The sequence below is a fragment of the Pantherophis guttatus genome, chromosome 1 (assembly GCF_059756535.1).
Source record: "Pantherophis guttatus breed Tessera chromosome 1, ASM5975653v1, whole genome shotgun sequence".
NCBI lineage: Eukaryota > Metazoa > Chordata > Lepidosauria > Squamata > Colubridae > Pantherophis > Pantherophis guttatus.
Genome location: NC_142063.1, coordinates 255,033,476 through 255,051,021, shown reverse-complemented (window position 1 = coordinate 255,051,021; position 17,546 = coordinate 255,033,476). Strand labels below are relative to the sequence as shown.

The window sequence follows — 17,546 nt, the reverse complement described above, 5'->3', positions numbered from 1 at the left end:
TTAACAACAGTTTGTTTAGTGACTGTTCAAAGCTACAACCGCACTGAAAAAAAGTGACATGACCATTTTTCACACTTGTGGCTATTGCAGCATCCCCATGGTCATGTGATCACAATTCAGATGCTTGGCAACTGGTTCATACTTACAATAGTCGCAGTGTCCCAGGATCATGTGATAAACTGTGTGATCAACGGGAAAGCCAGATTTACTTAGAAACAGTTTACTAACTTAACAAATGCAATGATTCTCTTAACAACAGTGGCAAGAAAAGTTGTCAAATGAGGCAAAACTCACGTAACAAACGTTCCACTTAGCAACATAAATTTTGGACTCAATTGTGGTCATAAGTTGAGGACTACCTGTATAGTAAAGAAAAAAATGTACTGTACCGGTATAATGTTAGATACAATAGTTTTTGTAAACTCACAATAGAATAATGTCTTTCATGTGCTCTACTGTATCAGCATTGGATACCAATGCTGCAGTTTTATTCTTTATTTTAGTTTACTTGACATTTTCCCAGAAATTCAGTTTTGAGCATGTGAATGCCTTGATTAAATTCTTCTTGTCACTTTGTATTCTGTCTTGTGAACCATTTCCATCATTTAGTTTAGGAGAGAGCATCTCTTTCATGAAGAAAAATACAAGCATTTCCCCTGGCTGTTTCATTTACAACTCCTCTGTAAGTCACATAAGCAATGTATATTTTCTCTGGGGATGCCTAAATGCTACTAACATTTGACTCTTTCAGTATGGCTTAGGGGAATTTACTAGCCATTTCTTCACTGATTACAAGGCCATAGGACAAATCATTGGTCAAACATAATATGTTATTATTCCATTCTTGTTCCACTGATAAACCACTATGGTAGCTGATAGTTTCCATGAAACTGACTAGCCACATTCAGGTTATTGCATCTTAATAACATGAGATTCTCCTTTCCCATTTTTAAGCTATAAGTTTGAAACACACTAGTCATCAATCAATCACACTTAAAGTTATAGATAATAGCGTACATTTGATTTGCACATGAACTTTCTTTCTATCCTGACATGAATGATTGCACTGTGTACCATTATTGGAACAAGCTAGTATTTTAAGCCTACAGTTTGAGTAGGTTTAATACAGTGGTGGGTTTCAAATTTTTTTTACTACCGGTTCTGTGGGTGTGGCTTGGTGGGTGTGGCATTGCTTGCTGGACATGGCAGGGGAAGGATATTGCAAAATCTCCATTCCCTCCTCACTCCAGGGGAAGGTTTCTGCAAAATCCCCATTTCCTCCCGATCAGCTGGGACTTAGGAGGCAGAGAATAGATGGGGGCAGGGGCAGTCAGCATTTTTACTACCGATTCTCCGAACTACTCAAAATTTCCGCTACCAGTTCTCCAGAACTGGTCAGAACTTGCTGAAACCCACCTCTGGTTTAATATTGTCCCTTGTTCATTAGTATCTTGGGATAAAGATGGTACAACTGAGAATGTTTCATATATTTATAATTAATGCTCCTGAGTGCATCTGAATATACAACTATTTCTTATTCTTAGTATTGATTTTCTCAGATTTCTCTGCCTTAGAAGACATTTCTGATATCTCTCCATAAATAAAATTTTCTATAAATGTTTCTCCCAACCTCAATAACCCTTATAGTTGAAAAGTCTTTTCTTGATGCCCGGCAGAATAATCATGCTGATGGGGAACATATCTCTGATTTGCTACTAGTAGCAGAAAATAAGTGAACTTGTGTAGGATTACTGAGAGGATTGCTGGTGTGAAATGGGGGCCCTTATCTCATCCTTTCCTTTTTAATGATGGGCAATTTGGTGTATGCATGTGTCTATATCTATCTATATCTATATCTACCATATTTTTCGGAGAATAAGACACACCTTTTTTCCCCCAAAAAGAGGGTGAAAATCTGGGTGCGTCTTATACTCCAAATGTAGCCCCGCCCAGTTTCTCAAACAGAGGTTTCAGAGGCTGAAAGAAGCCTCTGAAAGAAGCGTCAGAAAAAAAGCCTCTGAAAGGCTTTTATCTAAAATAATATGGCAAGCAACAAAAGAAGAATCAGTAAAGGTTCTAACCATACTATGTTAACAAATCTGGAGAATGACACAAGATTGGAAGAGGTTAATCTACATATCAATATCAAAGAAAGGAGATTGAACAGAGTACTGATAGTCCTCCAGAATAAAAACCTCTGAAAGAAGCTTCAGAAAAAATGCCTTTTTTTCTGAAGCTCTGTTTCGGAGGCTTTCAGAGGCAAAAAAAAAGTTTTTTTCTGAAACAGAGTTTCAGAAGTTTCAGAGGCTGAAAAAAAGCAAGGCACAGAGCTCACAACCAACGAACCTGTTGCTAAAATTCACCTCTGGGAACAGTTGATTGGGGGTATTCTGGGAGGCCGATCCACCCACCAATCAGCTTTTTTCTTATTTTCCTCCCCAAAAACTAAGTGTGTCTTATACTCCAGTGCGTCTTATACTTTGAAAAATACGGTATATCTGTCTATATTTGTCTATCTGTCTAGCTATTTATCTATAAAATTTGTGGCAATCCAAATCGTAATGTTCTCTAACTATAGATCTGTCAGTGTATAAAATATTGTATTATTAGTTTTAATATTTTTACTCACTCTTATGATCTTATGATCCTTATGATTGAACTTTCTTTCTCTGTGTTTTAACAATTACTTTATTCTAGTTTGCTGTTTCCATCAAACTATAAGTAATATCTCAAATCACATGTCCCAGGATCCAGAATGACATGTTGCAGGATCCAATCTGGGTTGCTCACCAGGACCACAGTTTTTGTCTTCCAAGCTTTAAGTAATATAACAAATCTAGGGGCCTTAACGTTAGCAGTCCCTCATTTCCTTCTCTCTATTCACAATACAAATGTTTCTGTCATGATAACATTGCTTTCCAAGTTGCCTTGCAGTAGTTGTCAGTGAAGAATAAAGAAAACCCACAACCCAATGATAAGCCATTATGTGTGTTATCATGTAAGACAAGACTAGGAAACCTGCAGACTGTTGAAGGTTGACAGCAAAATGATCACATTATGGCAGTGCAATTTCATCACATTTGGGAAATTTGAATGGGTTTGAAAGTGGAAATAGAAGTGATTTGCCTTCCAGAAGCCGTCCACATAAATACATTCAAACCATAGCACCCCACCCCATCCACCATAAGCACCCATGAAAGGATGGACTGAAATATTATCTTGTCATCAGATGGACTGCTGCAGTCCCACTGGAAATCTTACAAGATTTTGATATTACTGCAGTTCAATTTCTGGTAGCAATAACAAGCTAAACACATCTTCATGGACAGTGGAGACAACAACTATGACAAAGATTGAAGAATCAGTGAATAGATTAGATTTCTTCAAAATCTTTCTGTATAAGGAGAGGATAGGGGATTGCCCACCTGTGCTCCGGGTGGCTATTCTCCATGAGGAGACAGTGGTCTCCCATAGGTTTTAGTGCTAGGAGAAAAATTGATCATCAAGCTCATAACTGTAGCAGAGCTTTTTAAAGGACACTAATCTCCTTCTAGTCATTTTTCAGGAATTGCCTATTTAACTATCTTAGGGCTATTAAAATCTTCAGTATAACAAATTTGAAAAGTCACCTGTTGAGTCTAAGAATTGAGTAAATTTAAGAATTTAAAGAATTTGAAATAGATGGCAAAATGCTAAATGAATTTTTGAACCAAGAAAGCTGTAAATGAATCAAGGGGCCAGACAAATTTGGGATATTGAAACTTTTAGTATAAGATTTTGGAACTAGCTAATTAAAATAAACAGTTTTTGTTAGAAACAAGAACCTTTTTGTTTGCTGTAAATCATAACAGAGATTATAAATCTTCTGATTTAAATTGGTCATTGGAAGGGACTAAGGATTCCAGGCAAAATGAAAAAAACACAATTACCTTTTATTTTGCCTCAGATTAACACTAAACGCTTGAGACTTTCAAAGAATGGAGCCAGAAATTAATAATCCCAGTATGAAATTTTGACAACTCTTTACAAATTTATGAGAAGCGGCATCTGTTTGTAACCTTATAGAGAGTGAACAACTACCAAATTTGTTTATACTTGTGATAATCATTGGAAGTTACTTCTTTTTTATTTGCACTTTTTACTCTTTCTTTTAACTTTACTTTCTGTGTTGTGTCAGTTTGCATTAATATAATAGATAGACATAAAGATATAATTTTGATAATTATAGCCCAAAAGATTTGATGTTACTGCCCAAATCTTTTGAAATTTCAGAAAGAAACACTAATATCTTTTGAGACTTGCTAAACATAAACTATTTAATTTTGTTAAGCTACTTTTCATTTTTGTTTTATTGTTACAATAACTTCAATACTGACCAGTGCAAAGATTTTCATTTAATTTGGAGGTAGTATGGATGCTATCAAGAAGGGCATATGCCATGATGCTCAAAACACGACACTGGAGGTTTTCAAAACTATCAAGCACAGGACACTGATCCACATAAAGGAAACAATTCAGAACTGAATGTTTCAGAACCCCATGACTTCAAGCAGTACTTTCTGGCCTTTCAGAGGAGATTCTTTGATATTCTGGCTGTTCTGCTGTTCGTTGAATGCGCCAAGACTAATGTCCATTCTGCAGCAACCCAACTTTCTTTCCTACAGTAATTCTACTATTCTTAAAAAAACCATTGTGTCAGTCTTACTAGGTGACATTGTGTACAAAAACCTCTGTGAAATTGTGAAATTCCAACTCCTGAACAGGGGAGAAGTATGTTAATTGACTATGTGCAACACCACACTCATGCCCTCATCATTGCTCTTTTCCCTCATTTATGTTGACCGTCATAGCAATCCAGAATTGAAATACAATTATTTAAATGGTGTTTAATGGTTGTCACCCTTACTCAGAAAAGGCATATTTTAAAATAACATAGGTAAACAAACATAATAGAAGGTCAGGAAGTGTTTTTTCAAACATTGTGAAGCTATATTTTGATGAATCGAATTAACTACACAGTCATTTTTCTTTTAGTATTTTAACTGTTCCAAGCAGATATGTCATATGTCAACATCATCCAGCCTTTTTAACCCTGAGTTTTATTGTTTTCAGAGACGCAATGGAGAAGATATTCCAGTGGCCCAAACAAAAAACATAAATCACAGACGTTTTGCTGCTACCTTTAAACTTCAGGAAGTAACAAAAACAGATCAGGATTTATATCGTTGTGTTACTCAGTCTGAGAGAGGATCTGGAGTTTCCAACTTTGCTCAACTTATTGTTCGAGGTAAGGGTTTCTTAGATTTCTCATACATGATCCCTTTATATTTTACCATTAATTTATTTGATTGATATTCCATCAGAAGCTCAAAGCAGCTCCTCTCACTTTTCTCCACAACCAGCCCTCCAAAAATAGGTTGGGCTGAGACAAAGCAATGGACCCAAAGACAACCAATAAGCTTCCACAGAGAGGGTGGACTACTAAATCACACTATTATAAACCTCACAGTTATATAGATGATTCTTATACTGGGTTGTAGATAAAAATTAATGGAAAATAATTGCTAGATGTACCCTTTATTTTAAATTCTGTATCTAAAATCCTGGGAGTATGAGTTCATAGCTGGAGGATGTAGAGTGCTGTGCTTACTATATTATTTCAAAAGCAATACCCAGTGAAAGTGTTTTCTTCTTGTTTGTTTCGTTAACCATCAAACAAGCCTCATTAGTCAAAAACATACCCTGGGGAGAAAGCTTCTCCAGTGTTAAAATTGTGCTGAAAATTAAGCACAATGACAGGACCTATATCTTAATGGCACTTTAACGCCAATGTCATATTCTATGGACACAAAAGATGGTAATTTTAAAGGAAATTTTTGGGCCAGTGATATGAATTGCCTTTAATAAAAGCTGGCATAGTGTTGCCCATAGTCAAAAATGACCGGGGGTAAGAGTTTATTAGTGCATTCCTTTCTAAACCCAAAGTGACAGGGCATGCTTAAGGACTTTCTATTGCTATTTGGAACAAACAAAAATTTCAGTGCTGAATTCTCATACTGACGAATCTTGATCTATGTGATCCCTCAACTGTAGGGGGATAAAAAACATGATACAATGAAATGCAATTTATTTTGTCATGTCTTGAGTATTGCTTCTATATCATTTTGACTAATAAGACTATCTTCAAGTTGTAGAAGACAAATCTTGACACTTCTAGGTTTTAATGAATGTGAGATGAATAAGACCGGCTGTTGATAAACTAGATTAAAATTGGCTCTGTTCTATTGCCAGGAATATATGGTCATAAGATATAGTTTAACACTTAATACTGGTAAGTCAGCAGAAGATAGAAAATGAACAGGCTAAAATGTTAGAATAAAAAGACATAATTGAAAGAAAAAATAGTTTATATATTTTTACATTTATAACCGAGAAATCATAAGTGTCAGGAAACAGAGGTGGCAAACATACATATACTGAATGATGCTTACTGTTGTCCATTTCAATAGTAACTCTAAAAAGTGAAGTCCATCAGAAAATGGTGGAGTAAAAACCAAACCTTAGTTTCACTGACAACAGTACACCATTGGTGGTATTCAGCTGGTTCTATCCAGTTCGGGGGAACCGGTAGTGGTGGCTGCGGTAGGCTCCGCCCATCCACCCAGATGTCATCACGTCTTGTTTCTGATGCTTTGCGCATGTGCGGAAGACCCTGCATGTATGCGCGGAAGCATGCTCACATTTGCAAACCGGTAGCGAAGGTAAGTGAATACCACCCCTGCAGTACACATCAAATTATGTCCTTTTTGTTGTCTCAAGAAAGTTGTCAAATGCTGTAGGAAATTGCATCTTCATAGTTGAACTGATTGGTTTTTAGCCTGCTGTACTTCCTGGAACTTAAGGGAGCTTACAAGAGGATCTCCATTAATTTCATCCATACAGTATTAAGGATAGGCTAAACTAGTAGGATAGGATAAACTAGGAGAGAGAGTGACTGCTCCAAAGTCATTCAATGAGCTGATGGTGGCCTGGAACCTGGGCCTCCCCCTCGTAGTCCCAGACATTAACCACTATTGCATGCTGGGTCTCTCTGATATGTTTCCTAAAAATGTGGCATGTCAGTAAAACAGTGGTACAAATTATAGATTATATTCTTCAGCATTGATGAACTGGTGCCAGACACCATCTTTTCCTCAAGAGAATTTTTCCTTATTAATAGAACATGATTGAAAAGGTCTCCTAATATTTCTTTACTTATTTACATATCTTTTTTCACATTTTAATATTATGTATTACATTTTAAACACTATTTTTATAAAATTAATTTTTAAATAAAACCAGTATGTATTTTAATTTTAAAAATTTTAAGGATTAATTTTGAAATATATGCAGGTTTTATTTAAAATTAATCCTACGGCTTTTAGTAACAGATGTTGATGTTTTGGAAAAGCATAGAAATGATGAGGAATAGAGGCAGTATTATTTCTATCAATTCTAATGTTCATGAAGAAAACATCAAATATTATACCGTCTGAGTAATTCGAATTGCTTACATTTGCTAAGTTTGTAAAAGGGCAAAAATATAAAATTGAATTTGTCTTTTATCTGTTTACTTAAGGAGATGTTTTTCCTTTAAGTGTTCCTATTCTTTATCTGTCATTGTCATTGTTTAGTCAAGTATCAGAAGATAGATTCTAGGAGCAATTATGTATATCTAATTCAGATCTATGAGTCTGGGTGTACTTTCTCTATTTTGATATTCACAATATATCATAGTAAACGCATTTCTAAATTAATCCAAAGATGGATGGTCTCCTTCCAAATGCTCTGTGATAGTAGCAGATAGGCTACTAATTATTCACAGCAATGGCAGAAACATCTGGAACAGATATTAATAATAAAACCATTTCTACTCAGTTCTGTCTTATTGTTTTGGTCACAAAAATAATTCCAAAATGGAGAGATTGCGTTAATAATTCTCGCAAATCAAGAATTCATTATCTCAGGCTCAGTTTCTTGTCTTTTCTAGAGTTAAAAAGAGTCCTGATATCTCTGCAAATTTAATCAACTGCAGAAAGAAGTTTGTCATCCATAGTGACCTGATGATAGAACATATTTTTGAGTTCATCATCCCAGATCGTGTTTCCCCGAAAATAAGACTGGGTCTTATATTAATTTTTGCTCCAAAAGACGCATTAGGGCTTATTTACTGGTTAGGTCTTATTTTGGGGGAAATATGATACTAAATGTACCCATCTGGCTGACAATCTTAACTGAGGCTTATTTGGGGGGGGTAGGGCTTATATTATGAGCATCCTGAAAAATCATGCTAGGACTTATTTTCCAGTTGGGTCTTATTTTCAGAGAAACAGGGTATTATTTTAAAATCTAAAATAGATACGTTCTTATTGAAGGTTTTCATGAAAAGGTTCTTTTTTAGATAAAATGGTACACTGACTGTATTAATACTCTGCTCAGATTGTATGTATTGGGCAGGAAAATATGCTATGTTTATTAGATGCTTTGAAACAGAAATCCTGGATTTATCTCAAAATAGGATGCAGCTCTTAATTAGCTCTTCAAAGACTTTTCTTTTGTTAATATTGTATAAAAAGAAATCCTTGGGCAGAAGTATAAAATCAGAATATTCTGTTCTAATGAGTTCAGAAGGGAGGTTTTCATAATATTTGATTTTTGTCTGCCATTCACTGATGAGTACAAGAGAAAAATCTACCAAGTCTGACATCTCTCAAGGGTTGCGTTGGATTGCTGAGAAGAGATTGGATAACTAGATTGGTTGCCCAATGCTTGGTAACAGCAGAAAGCAGAACCCATTCGGAATTCAGCCTAGATATGAGAAAATGCAAGATGTCAGTGAAGCCATGTATTAAAGAGAATTTGAATTGGAAACTGTGGCAGACAGGTAAATCCCATTATCGTTTTAAAGAGACAAAGACCGAAATAAGCCTGTACAGAGTTTATTCTTTGCAAAGGGACTTTCTCTCTAAAGTAGAGAAAGACGGAAATAAAACAATTTACACAAGTTTTTATAGTCTTCAGGACATTCAGAATACACGTCAATAAAGTACCTTGGGAATCAGTTCCAGATCTTACATAACATCTTCTATAACATATGCAGTACATAATTCCACCCTGGAAATTCCCCAATTCCCAACAGAAATACCCCTCAAAAACATCAATTGCGTACTTCCTTTAATTAATAAGGGCAAGTTAACCCAGGAACGTATTTCCTGCAAAACAAACATCTTCTCAAAAACAGGAATTACACATTTCCTTTCTCATGTTCTTAAATGTCAGCTAAATTATATAATCAGGTTATACAAAGTAAAACAAAACCTTAACATGATTTCAAAATGGCGTAACTCAGGTTATGCTTTTACAGGAATAATTCCTATTTTTCTCACAATCCCCAATTCTCCTCTTCATTATCTTTTATTTCTGTAAACTAAGAATATCCTGTAACAGTATAGAAACTCCTCTCCATACAATAGGTAATTTGGTCAATACCATGTTACCATATAAAAACATTAACCTGGAGAGAATTTGTATCCTTAGACATAGAAAATGTAACCCTTCCTCCAAAATCCAAAACTTCTTGTATGAAGGTATATAATTACCAAATAGCTCAGTGCATTGCTTATATAAAAATTCCATTCTATTTGTAAGGCCAATGTATTGAGGAACTATCTCATATGTACATTTGCACTTGACACACACCATCTTCAAAAGATGACTTAATACATATCTCAGCTTCCTCAGTGGTGTCTATTAGGGTTAGTGGTGTTTCTATAAAAGAATAACGGTGCTCGAATTCAGTATGGAAACATAGCTGCTACCATGTTATAAGGTAACTGGGCAACACAGCCAAAATCCCCATTCCTATCCACACCTGTAGAATAACAAACATTACCACAAAAAACCCCATTATTCCTAGTGAACTAGCTCCCCCAACATCAATCAATCAAGGAGAACTTACATCCACTGGATATCAAAACATAGATTTACACCAATCAATAATATCTTTCCTCAATACAATCAAAAACACAACAAGAATATATTACCACTCCTAGCCAAATACAAATCTCTTCATAAAACTCTTCTTCCATCCATTGGTCATCAATCATCTAAAGGTTTGTCATCAAAAAGTCAATTTAAGAGGGTTTGCAGGTTCCGTAGCAACTGTCCTTCCATAAGGCAAAGCCACCAATCCCTTGACTCTGGAATAGCATACCCAAATTTGTTCCTTAGTCCTTACAGCCGATTCAGTAGTCAGCAAAACTTGGAACGGTCCTTTCCACACCAGCTGCAACTTCTTCTCAGTAATGGCTTTTATCGGACCCAGTCTCCACTTTTGTATTCATGTGCTTGGAAATCAAGAGGTAGATTCTGTCCTTTTTACCTTAAATGAGAAAAACACTGGGACAGTCCCTGTATATATACTTTCAGAAAAAACATCCTTCAATTCTATCCTAGGCATCTCAACTTTCCCCACATATACATAGATATCCCCAGATCTTTCCTAGGACTAGTTCCTATTCTTAATAGAGCCAAAGGCAAACACTTCATTCAAAGTAGTTGAAACTCTAACATTAATTTTTAAACAATAAATGTAATTGCCAATCAATTCCTAATTGTTCCATAACCTTCATCACCTTGGACAATGAAATGTATACCCCTATCACTATATTTGGGTATTATTCGCTCTAATATGATTTAACAATCTTCTGAGCACCTATCTTTACACAAAGAAAGGCTTCAACCTATCCAGTAAAATAATCCACTATTATTATTACATATATCAATGGTTACACCACCAGCATTTCAATGTAATCTACTTAGATTCATTGAAAAGGCCAAATGGTCAAATCTCTACATATTTTTTTACATACACAATGTATTCATTTCCGTACCATTTGTATAACTATTGTATACACACCCCTAGACACATATATGCATATACATTTAATAAAATCAATAAGTGCTTGCGTTCCCCAATAGGTTCCCTCATACACTCATTCAATCACATTCCACATCACAACTTTAGTAAAAATTCTCACTCCATTTTAGTAATCCATTTCCCATTCACTTACACACCCCTTCATCCACTATTTATATAATATCAAGTTTAGAAGGATCCCCAGCTGCCTTTAAAACAGCTGTGATAAGTTCCACCTATCGCAATTCCTTTTACTAAATATCAACCCCCTTTCAATCCAGATTTTCCCAAAAGTATGTAAGATACCATAAGCATAGTTTAAATCAGCATAAATATTCCCTACCTCATTAATTAATATGTGCAATGCTTACAATAAAGCAAAAACCTCACATATCTGCACTGACCATTCAAACGGTAACTTTCCACCTTCCAATATCTCAATAGTGTCTCCATTCACAACTGCATCTCATCCAGTCTCATCCCATTCTCAATTCATTTATTCATAACCACACAATTTCATTCCACATCTTCCCATCTCTCTCTCCTATTGGTCAAGAGAACCAAACTCTCTTGAGACAATTTTAAAAACCTAGCATTTGTGCACCACCTTTTTAGTTCCCAGTTCACATGCAAACCAACATTCCTTTGGCTATACCATCTTCCACTACTACAGACAAGTGGAAATTTTTCCTTAAACCAGGCAAACATAACACTGGAGCAACACTATATTTTTACTTTCTTCAACTCTTCAACTCTTCAACCTTTCTTCCAAACAACTTAGTTTAAAATTAACTATCAATAAATCAATAGAGTCTCAATAAATACTCAACTCTCCCCACTTCAGAGGAATCACACCACACTTCTATCAAAAATTAGCTAAACTATTTCCACAAGCTTCAAAAAAATGCAAAGCTTAATCTAAATTCACAAGTCTATACAGACAAACTTACAAGTAACTTCCTAGCTAACCAGACCAAAAGTCATCTTTACCTTTTACCAGTAATTCTTCCCTCAAGGAAACATCCTTTACCTAGACAACACTAAGCTAAAATAACATAGTCAACTATTCCCCAGACTATCCAGTATCTAGTATCTAGAAATCTCCTTCTCAGCATCCAAAATCATTCAAAATACACAGACACAAAAACATAAAAGAGGGTAATAAAAAACTTCAAAAAGCAAAAGAAAATCACCTAATAGAGGTACTCCGGGTCTCTACTCCCAAAAACTTTTCAAACTTTCAATGTCACTTCTCTAAAGCAGAACAGGAAATACATCTGCATAGCTGCCAATGCAGTCAGAAACAATGCAGGATCAAATCACCCATTCGCCCCTCCTTTCTCTCAGACAAACTCAACAAAGGAAAAAAAAATGTGTAAAAGGGAAAACAAACCGCACCTTCCCTCCCCCCTTTCTTACTTCTCTTATTCAGAACAAAAAGACGGAGAAAAATATAGAGAAGAAAAATACTACTCCTGTCTCTAATTAACATCGCAAATACCTCTACCTAATCCTACTTCTCCATAGGATCTCTCTCATCTCTCACTTGCTCATTCACACACTTGCTATTACAACATAACAACAACTACAACAACAAACTCTTGCCACTCACTATTTCAATATACAAAAGGAAATTTCTCAGGGGTTCAATGCACAGACATTCACAAATATCAGGATCACTTTACCACCCCCATTTAAGGGCTTACCACATACACTCATATTTATTCTGCAATCAGACCTTTTAGTGTATTCCAACGCACACATGCCTTTTCCCTACCAATACAAATACTTCAGGGAGCTTTACTATCATTCTCATTATTATTTTTTCAAGACAATGAGCTCTATTGCCTAAACAACTCTCATTACACACACATACCATTTAACAACATTTGCAAACCTGGAATAAAACCTGGAAAGGTTCCATCCCTTCAGATACCCATTTCAGTTTTATCCTTGACATCTTGTAGCCCATTCCTCAAGCAGTGGAAAACTTCAGGATGCGGTTTTTAATCAAAAACTTGATTTTGGGCCCTAACCACACCTGTCCTCCACAGCTCCAGACTTAAGCCAAGAAGGTCACTTAATTAGCCAGCACACACATATCACCATCTCATCACATTAATCAAAGACAAAATATTCGCATTCAACCTCAGGTAAGAAGAACAATAAACCTTCCTTACTACATTCCTACAGAGTTTTCTGCCTCATCCAAGAACAATAAAGATCTGTATACCAAGCTCACATCCCAGAAGAGACAATGCATCTCTCCCAAGCAGATTAAGACCTACTTCTAGAACAAATATCACATCCAAACGTATAATACACTTTTTGCTTTCCAATCCACCAACACTAGACTTTTTTCCACTGGTGTAATCCTCTCCCAATTCCAGGACACTGTCGCCACATTGCAACCAAAGTTTCACAAAACCTTTTCCTCTTCTACCTAACTCCTTTCCCTCTCCTGTCTGTTGCAACACAGACACCATCATTCATCATTTCTTTCCTTCTTTTTCTCTTCTAGTCTTGGCCTCGTCCCTATTCACATAGACCTTTTAAGCTTCTTTCAACAGAGCAGCAATATCAGTAGTAGCTTCTGTATGTCTGGCCATGATTTCGTCACAAATTTCATTTTCATTAAGGACTCATAAGCCGGCGTTTCAGGAGAAAGACCAGTGTGCTTATTCAAATTGTCCTTAATATTTTCCAGAAACACAGACGGTGTTTCTTCCCACAACTGTTCCACCTCAAAAACTTTTGTTTCTTCCTTGAGGTACAGCTGTCTTAACTCCCTCCATTTGTTCCCGATCAGCTAAATTATCATTATCCCAACCAGGATCAACTAATGGAGACTTAACATCTGCAGCAACGGGGTGAACAGCCCCCACTTGGGTTTTTATCAAAAAAAAAACATAGCTGCCTTTCAAATTTGTGACCTCTCCCCAGGGGAGAACAAATAACCCAATATACACTGTAACTCTGCAAAAGTATACAGATTGGGTCTCAAGAACAAATCCAATGACTCAGACAACTTAATCAGATCCGCTTAGAAAGACGGCATATTTCTTTTATAATCTTCCAGATCAGAAGATGTCAAAGACTCATTCACAAAAGCCGCAATACCATTCAGCATTCCTCTTAAAGGAAACATTCCTTTAGTTTGTGAACATGTAACATGAGGAGAAGTGGATGGATTCTGTTTCACAGTTACTAACAATTCACCCAACTCCTTTTCCAACTGCCTATATTACTGCCCTGCTAAAGTCTCTTCCTTTCGGCTCCCAGCAACAACATCAATTTCACCCACAACTTGGATTATACGAAGGAGTGGGAGGTGGGCATGTAGCATAAGCTAAAGGATCCCAACCTTCCTCTTCTTCTTCCTTCCCATACAAAACTCTAGAACTTCTCGGGGAAGAGGAGTTAAACTACTGAACATGGAACTGAGGTTCAACATATAACAATTGAACTTTCAACTTCTTTTTTCACCAAAGCTTTCTTCAAAGCATTGATCCAATATGGGTCTGACTCCCCAAACTTACTCCACCTATAATTAGGCTGTATCAACACAAACGTCAGCCAAACCTCCTTACAATAATTAATCATAGTCACCTTATCTAATACCTTTGTACAAGCTTCCAACCAATCCTCTAACCACTAATGGAGATATGGGGGATGGAGGATATCTCAGTCTCAGCAGCACTTTTCCCTAGTAAAGTCCCCATACTTTCCCCAACCTGTATTACACTAATTATACACACAAATCATACAGGCCACACACACACAAACATACACAAATCCAAACCACCAAAGAGAAAATATATACTCACTCCTGGTGCACCGAAGTCTTCAGGAACGTTCCTCTCTGTCCAGGCATTCAGGTCTCTGCCTCAAGGTTCATAGAAAAGCAATTCCGGCTGGAAAGGAAATAACCCCATCTCACTGAAATCAGTGTTATGTGCGCACGCAGGGAAATCCCTTCCAGACAAAATGTTTTCAGTCCCTTCGGGCGCCAATTGTGGCAGACAGGTAAATCCCATTATCGTTTTAAAGAGACAAAGACCGAAATAAGCCTGTACAGAGTTTATTCTTTGCAAAGGGACTTTCTCTCTAAAGTAGAGAAAGACGGAAATAAAACAATTTACACAAGTTTTTATAGTCTTCAGGACATTCAGAATACACGTCAATAAAGTACCTTGGGAATCAGTTCCAGATCTTACATAACATCTTCTATAACATATGCAGTACATAAGTCCACCCTGGAAATTCCCCAATTCCCAACAGAAATACCCCTCAAAAACATCAATTGCGTACTTCCTTTAATTAATAAGGGCAAGTTAACCCAGGAACGTATTTCCTGCAAAACAAACATCTTCTCAAAAACAGGAATTACACATTTCCTTTCTCATGTTCTTAAATGTCAGCTAAATTATATAATCAGGTTATACAAAGTAAAACAAAACCTTAACATGATTTCAAAATGGCGTAACTCAGGTTATGCTTTTACAGGAATAATTCCTATTTTTCTCACAGAAACAGAATTCCAATCTGCCACTGGGGCATTTTGATCATTTTGATTTATTAAATTTTTATAGCTGTATTCAGATGAAACTGAATTACTATTCTTAATCTTGAATGGTTTATTGTCAGTGGAGATTTTGAAACAGATTTTATTTGAATGATGAACTAGGGGTTAATAATAAGATCCACTTTTGGTGCACAGGGTGAATACATATTAAATATATTAATTTAAATGTCTAAAGGTATTCTGTTTAATTTGAAGTGTTTCTAAAATAATACTGTATGTCTATGCACAGAGAATATTTGCAATTTTCCATGTGTGGGCATATCTGAGACGAATCCAAAACAAACACCAGTAACATTTATATTTAAAGAAGAGAAGCAAATAAATAAATAGATTTGAGTTCTCTGAAGCAATCGCATTTTTTATCATGTCCCTTTATGAATTCCCAAAGATGGGATTTCCAAGTTCTGAGTGTAGCTCTAAAAAAAATCAATTACTATTAGAGTGGCACTCTAGGTTAGAGGCATGATTGGGTTCACACCTGGTTTTGCAGCAGGGAGACGATACTTTGCTGCAAATCAGGCATGATGCAAAAGATGGATGAGATGGAGTTCAAGGAGCAGTAATGTGAAGGTCCAGCACTATCATTCCAAGCTGTCTCAGAAACATGATGGATGACTTGGTGGCGAGAAGGAAGACTTGATGATAAAAGATTCATCTCCAGATTCAGAGCCCTGCAGTGATACCTGGCTGGTATTCCAGCAGCACAGTAATTCTTGATTACTGGATCTAAATTACTATAGTTAAGAAAGCAAACCACGATGTTCAATTAGGAGACCATTATTTCGGCATCTCAAACATTTCTGCTCATTGTAAATGTAATTATCTCATTTATGCACAGTACTTGTTGATGTGATCTTATAAGCTTATGTTAATACGGTGAGTAATTTGCTACCTATCCAAATTGGCTGTGTGTGCTTCCTGGACATTCTCATGAAACATGATAAATGATCTCACCCAGCATGTATAAATTAAAATGAAACGGATAATTGGGTATTATATCTAAAATGTGGCTCATATCATTCTTTGCAGATATAATTATTTTTTTCCTCCTAGGATGAAATAAGGTGATTTGTGATATATCGGTAACCTTCAATCCTCTGGGCACTTGTTCTGTTTGAGAACAATTTTGAAAGAGATGTCACAAGGCTCAACCAGTACAGATCTTTCAAGGATTTTGAAAGAATTTGGTTCTTTAATCATTCACAGGAAATGACTAATCATGACCCTGTTAATGTTACTTATAAAATAGCACATTGATGGGCTATTTGAGGTTGTTTCTAGGTTCAGTTTCAGCTGCTCGATTATTTATTATACCTAGAGGTCTGGCACAGATAATCTTGTTAGCTTTTATTAAGGGTAAAATATTGGCACCGGTCAGTGCAATATAATCCTGATTTCAGAGGCTGGGTTTGGAATACTGTCCATTTAGGATGAACACAAATTACAATGTCCAATCATATACAGTACTGTATTCAGAGGTAGCTGGTATGGATCATTCAACTCATGATAAATATACTACTGTATACTGTCTGCATCCTAAAATAAAGGATGATGTATTATGTTCCATTCTCTCTCTCTCCCTCCCTCCCTCCCCCCCCTCTCTCTCTCTCTCACACACACACACACACACACACACAGAGAGAGTCTTGAAAGAGAGAGTGAGAGAGAGACTCTTGAGAGAGAGATGAAGAACTGAATCTGTATAGAGAAAAAGAAATGTGGGTGGGGAGGAGGAATATATTAGCTCTAGTTTCCAAAAAAAGGATTTGTTTATTTTAATTGGTGTTTTTATTGTTTGATATGTGTGTGTGTGTGTGTAGGGGATAGAATCTTTAATCATTCAACTCCTTTGAATTATGAAAGTTTTTAGAATGTAAAATGCTTAGCATCGGAAAAAAAATCCATTTATGCTGACAATAGAAACAAAGTCTAACAGCAAAATAAAACATTTGCACCGATTTGTAATTAAAAGTAATCTACATTTCTGGATGTAAAGCAGTTCTG

General features: G+C 36.1%; 1 protein-coding gene and 1 long non-coding RNA gene across 14 annotated transcripts in view; one reads left to right on the top strand and one right to left on the bottom strand.

Annotated features, from left to right (window-relative positions):
• The window catches only part of PTPRK (protein tyrosine phosphatase receptor type K), a 393,200-nt gene that overhangs the window by 195,228 nt on the left and 180,426 nt on the right, over positions 1–17,546 (top strand). For all 13 annotated transcript variants that reach the window (XM_034418777.3, XM_087882792.1, XM_087882790.1 and 10 more), the window contains exon 6: positions 5,113–5,287. In XM_034418777.3, the coding sequence (XP_034274668.1) occupies positions 5,113–5,287 (175 nt within the window). The remainder of the gene's footprint in view (positions 1–5,112; positions 5,288–17,546) is intronic.
• Positions 8,963–15,081, bottom strand: LOC148116831 (uncharacterized). The gene is made up of 2 exons (XR_015731416.1): positions 14,785–15,081; positions 8,963–10,420 (listed from the first exon to the last, which is right to left on the bottom strand). It is a non-coding gene; the product is annotated as an uncharacterized LOC148116831 (long non-coding RNA).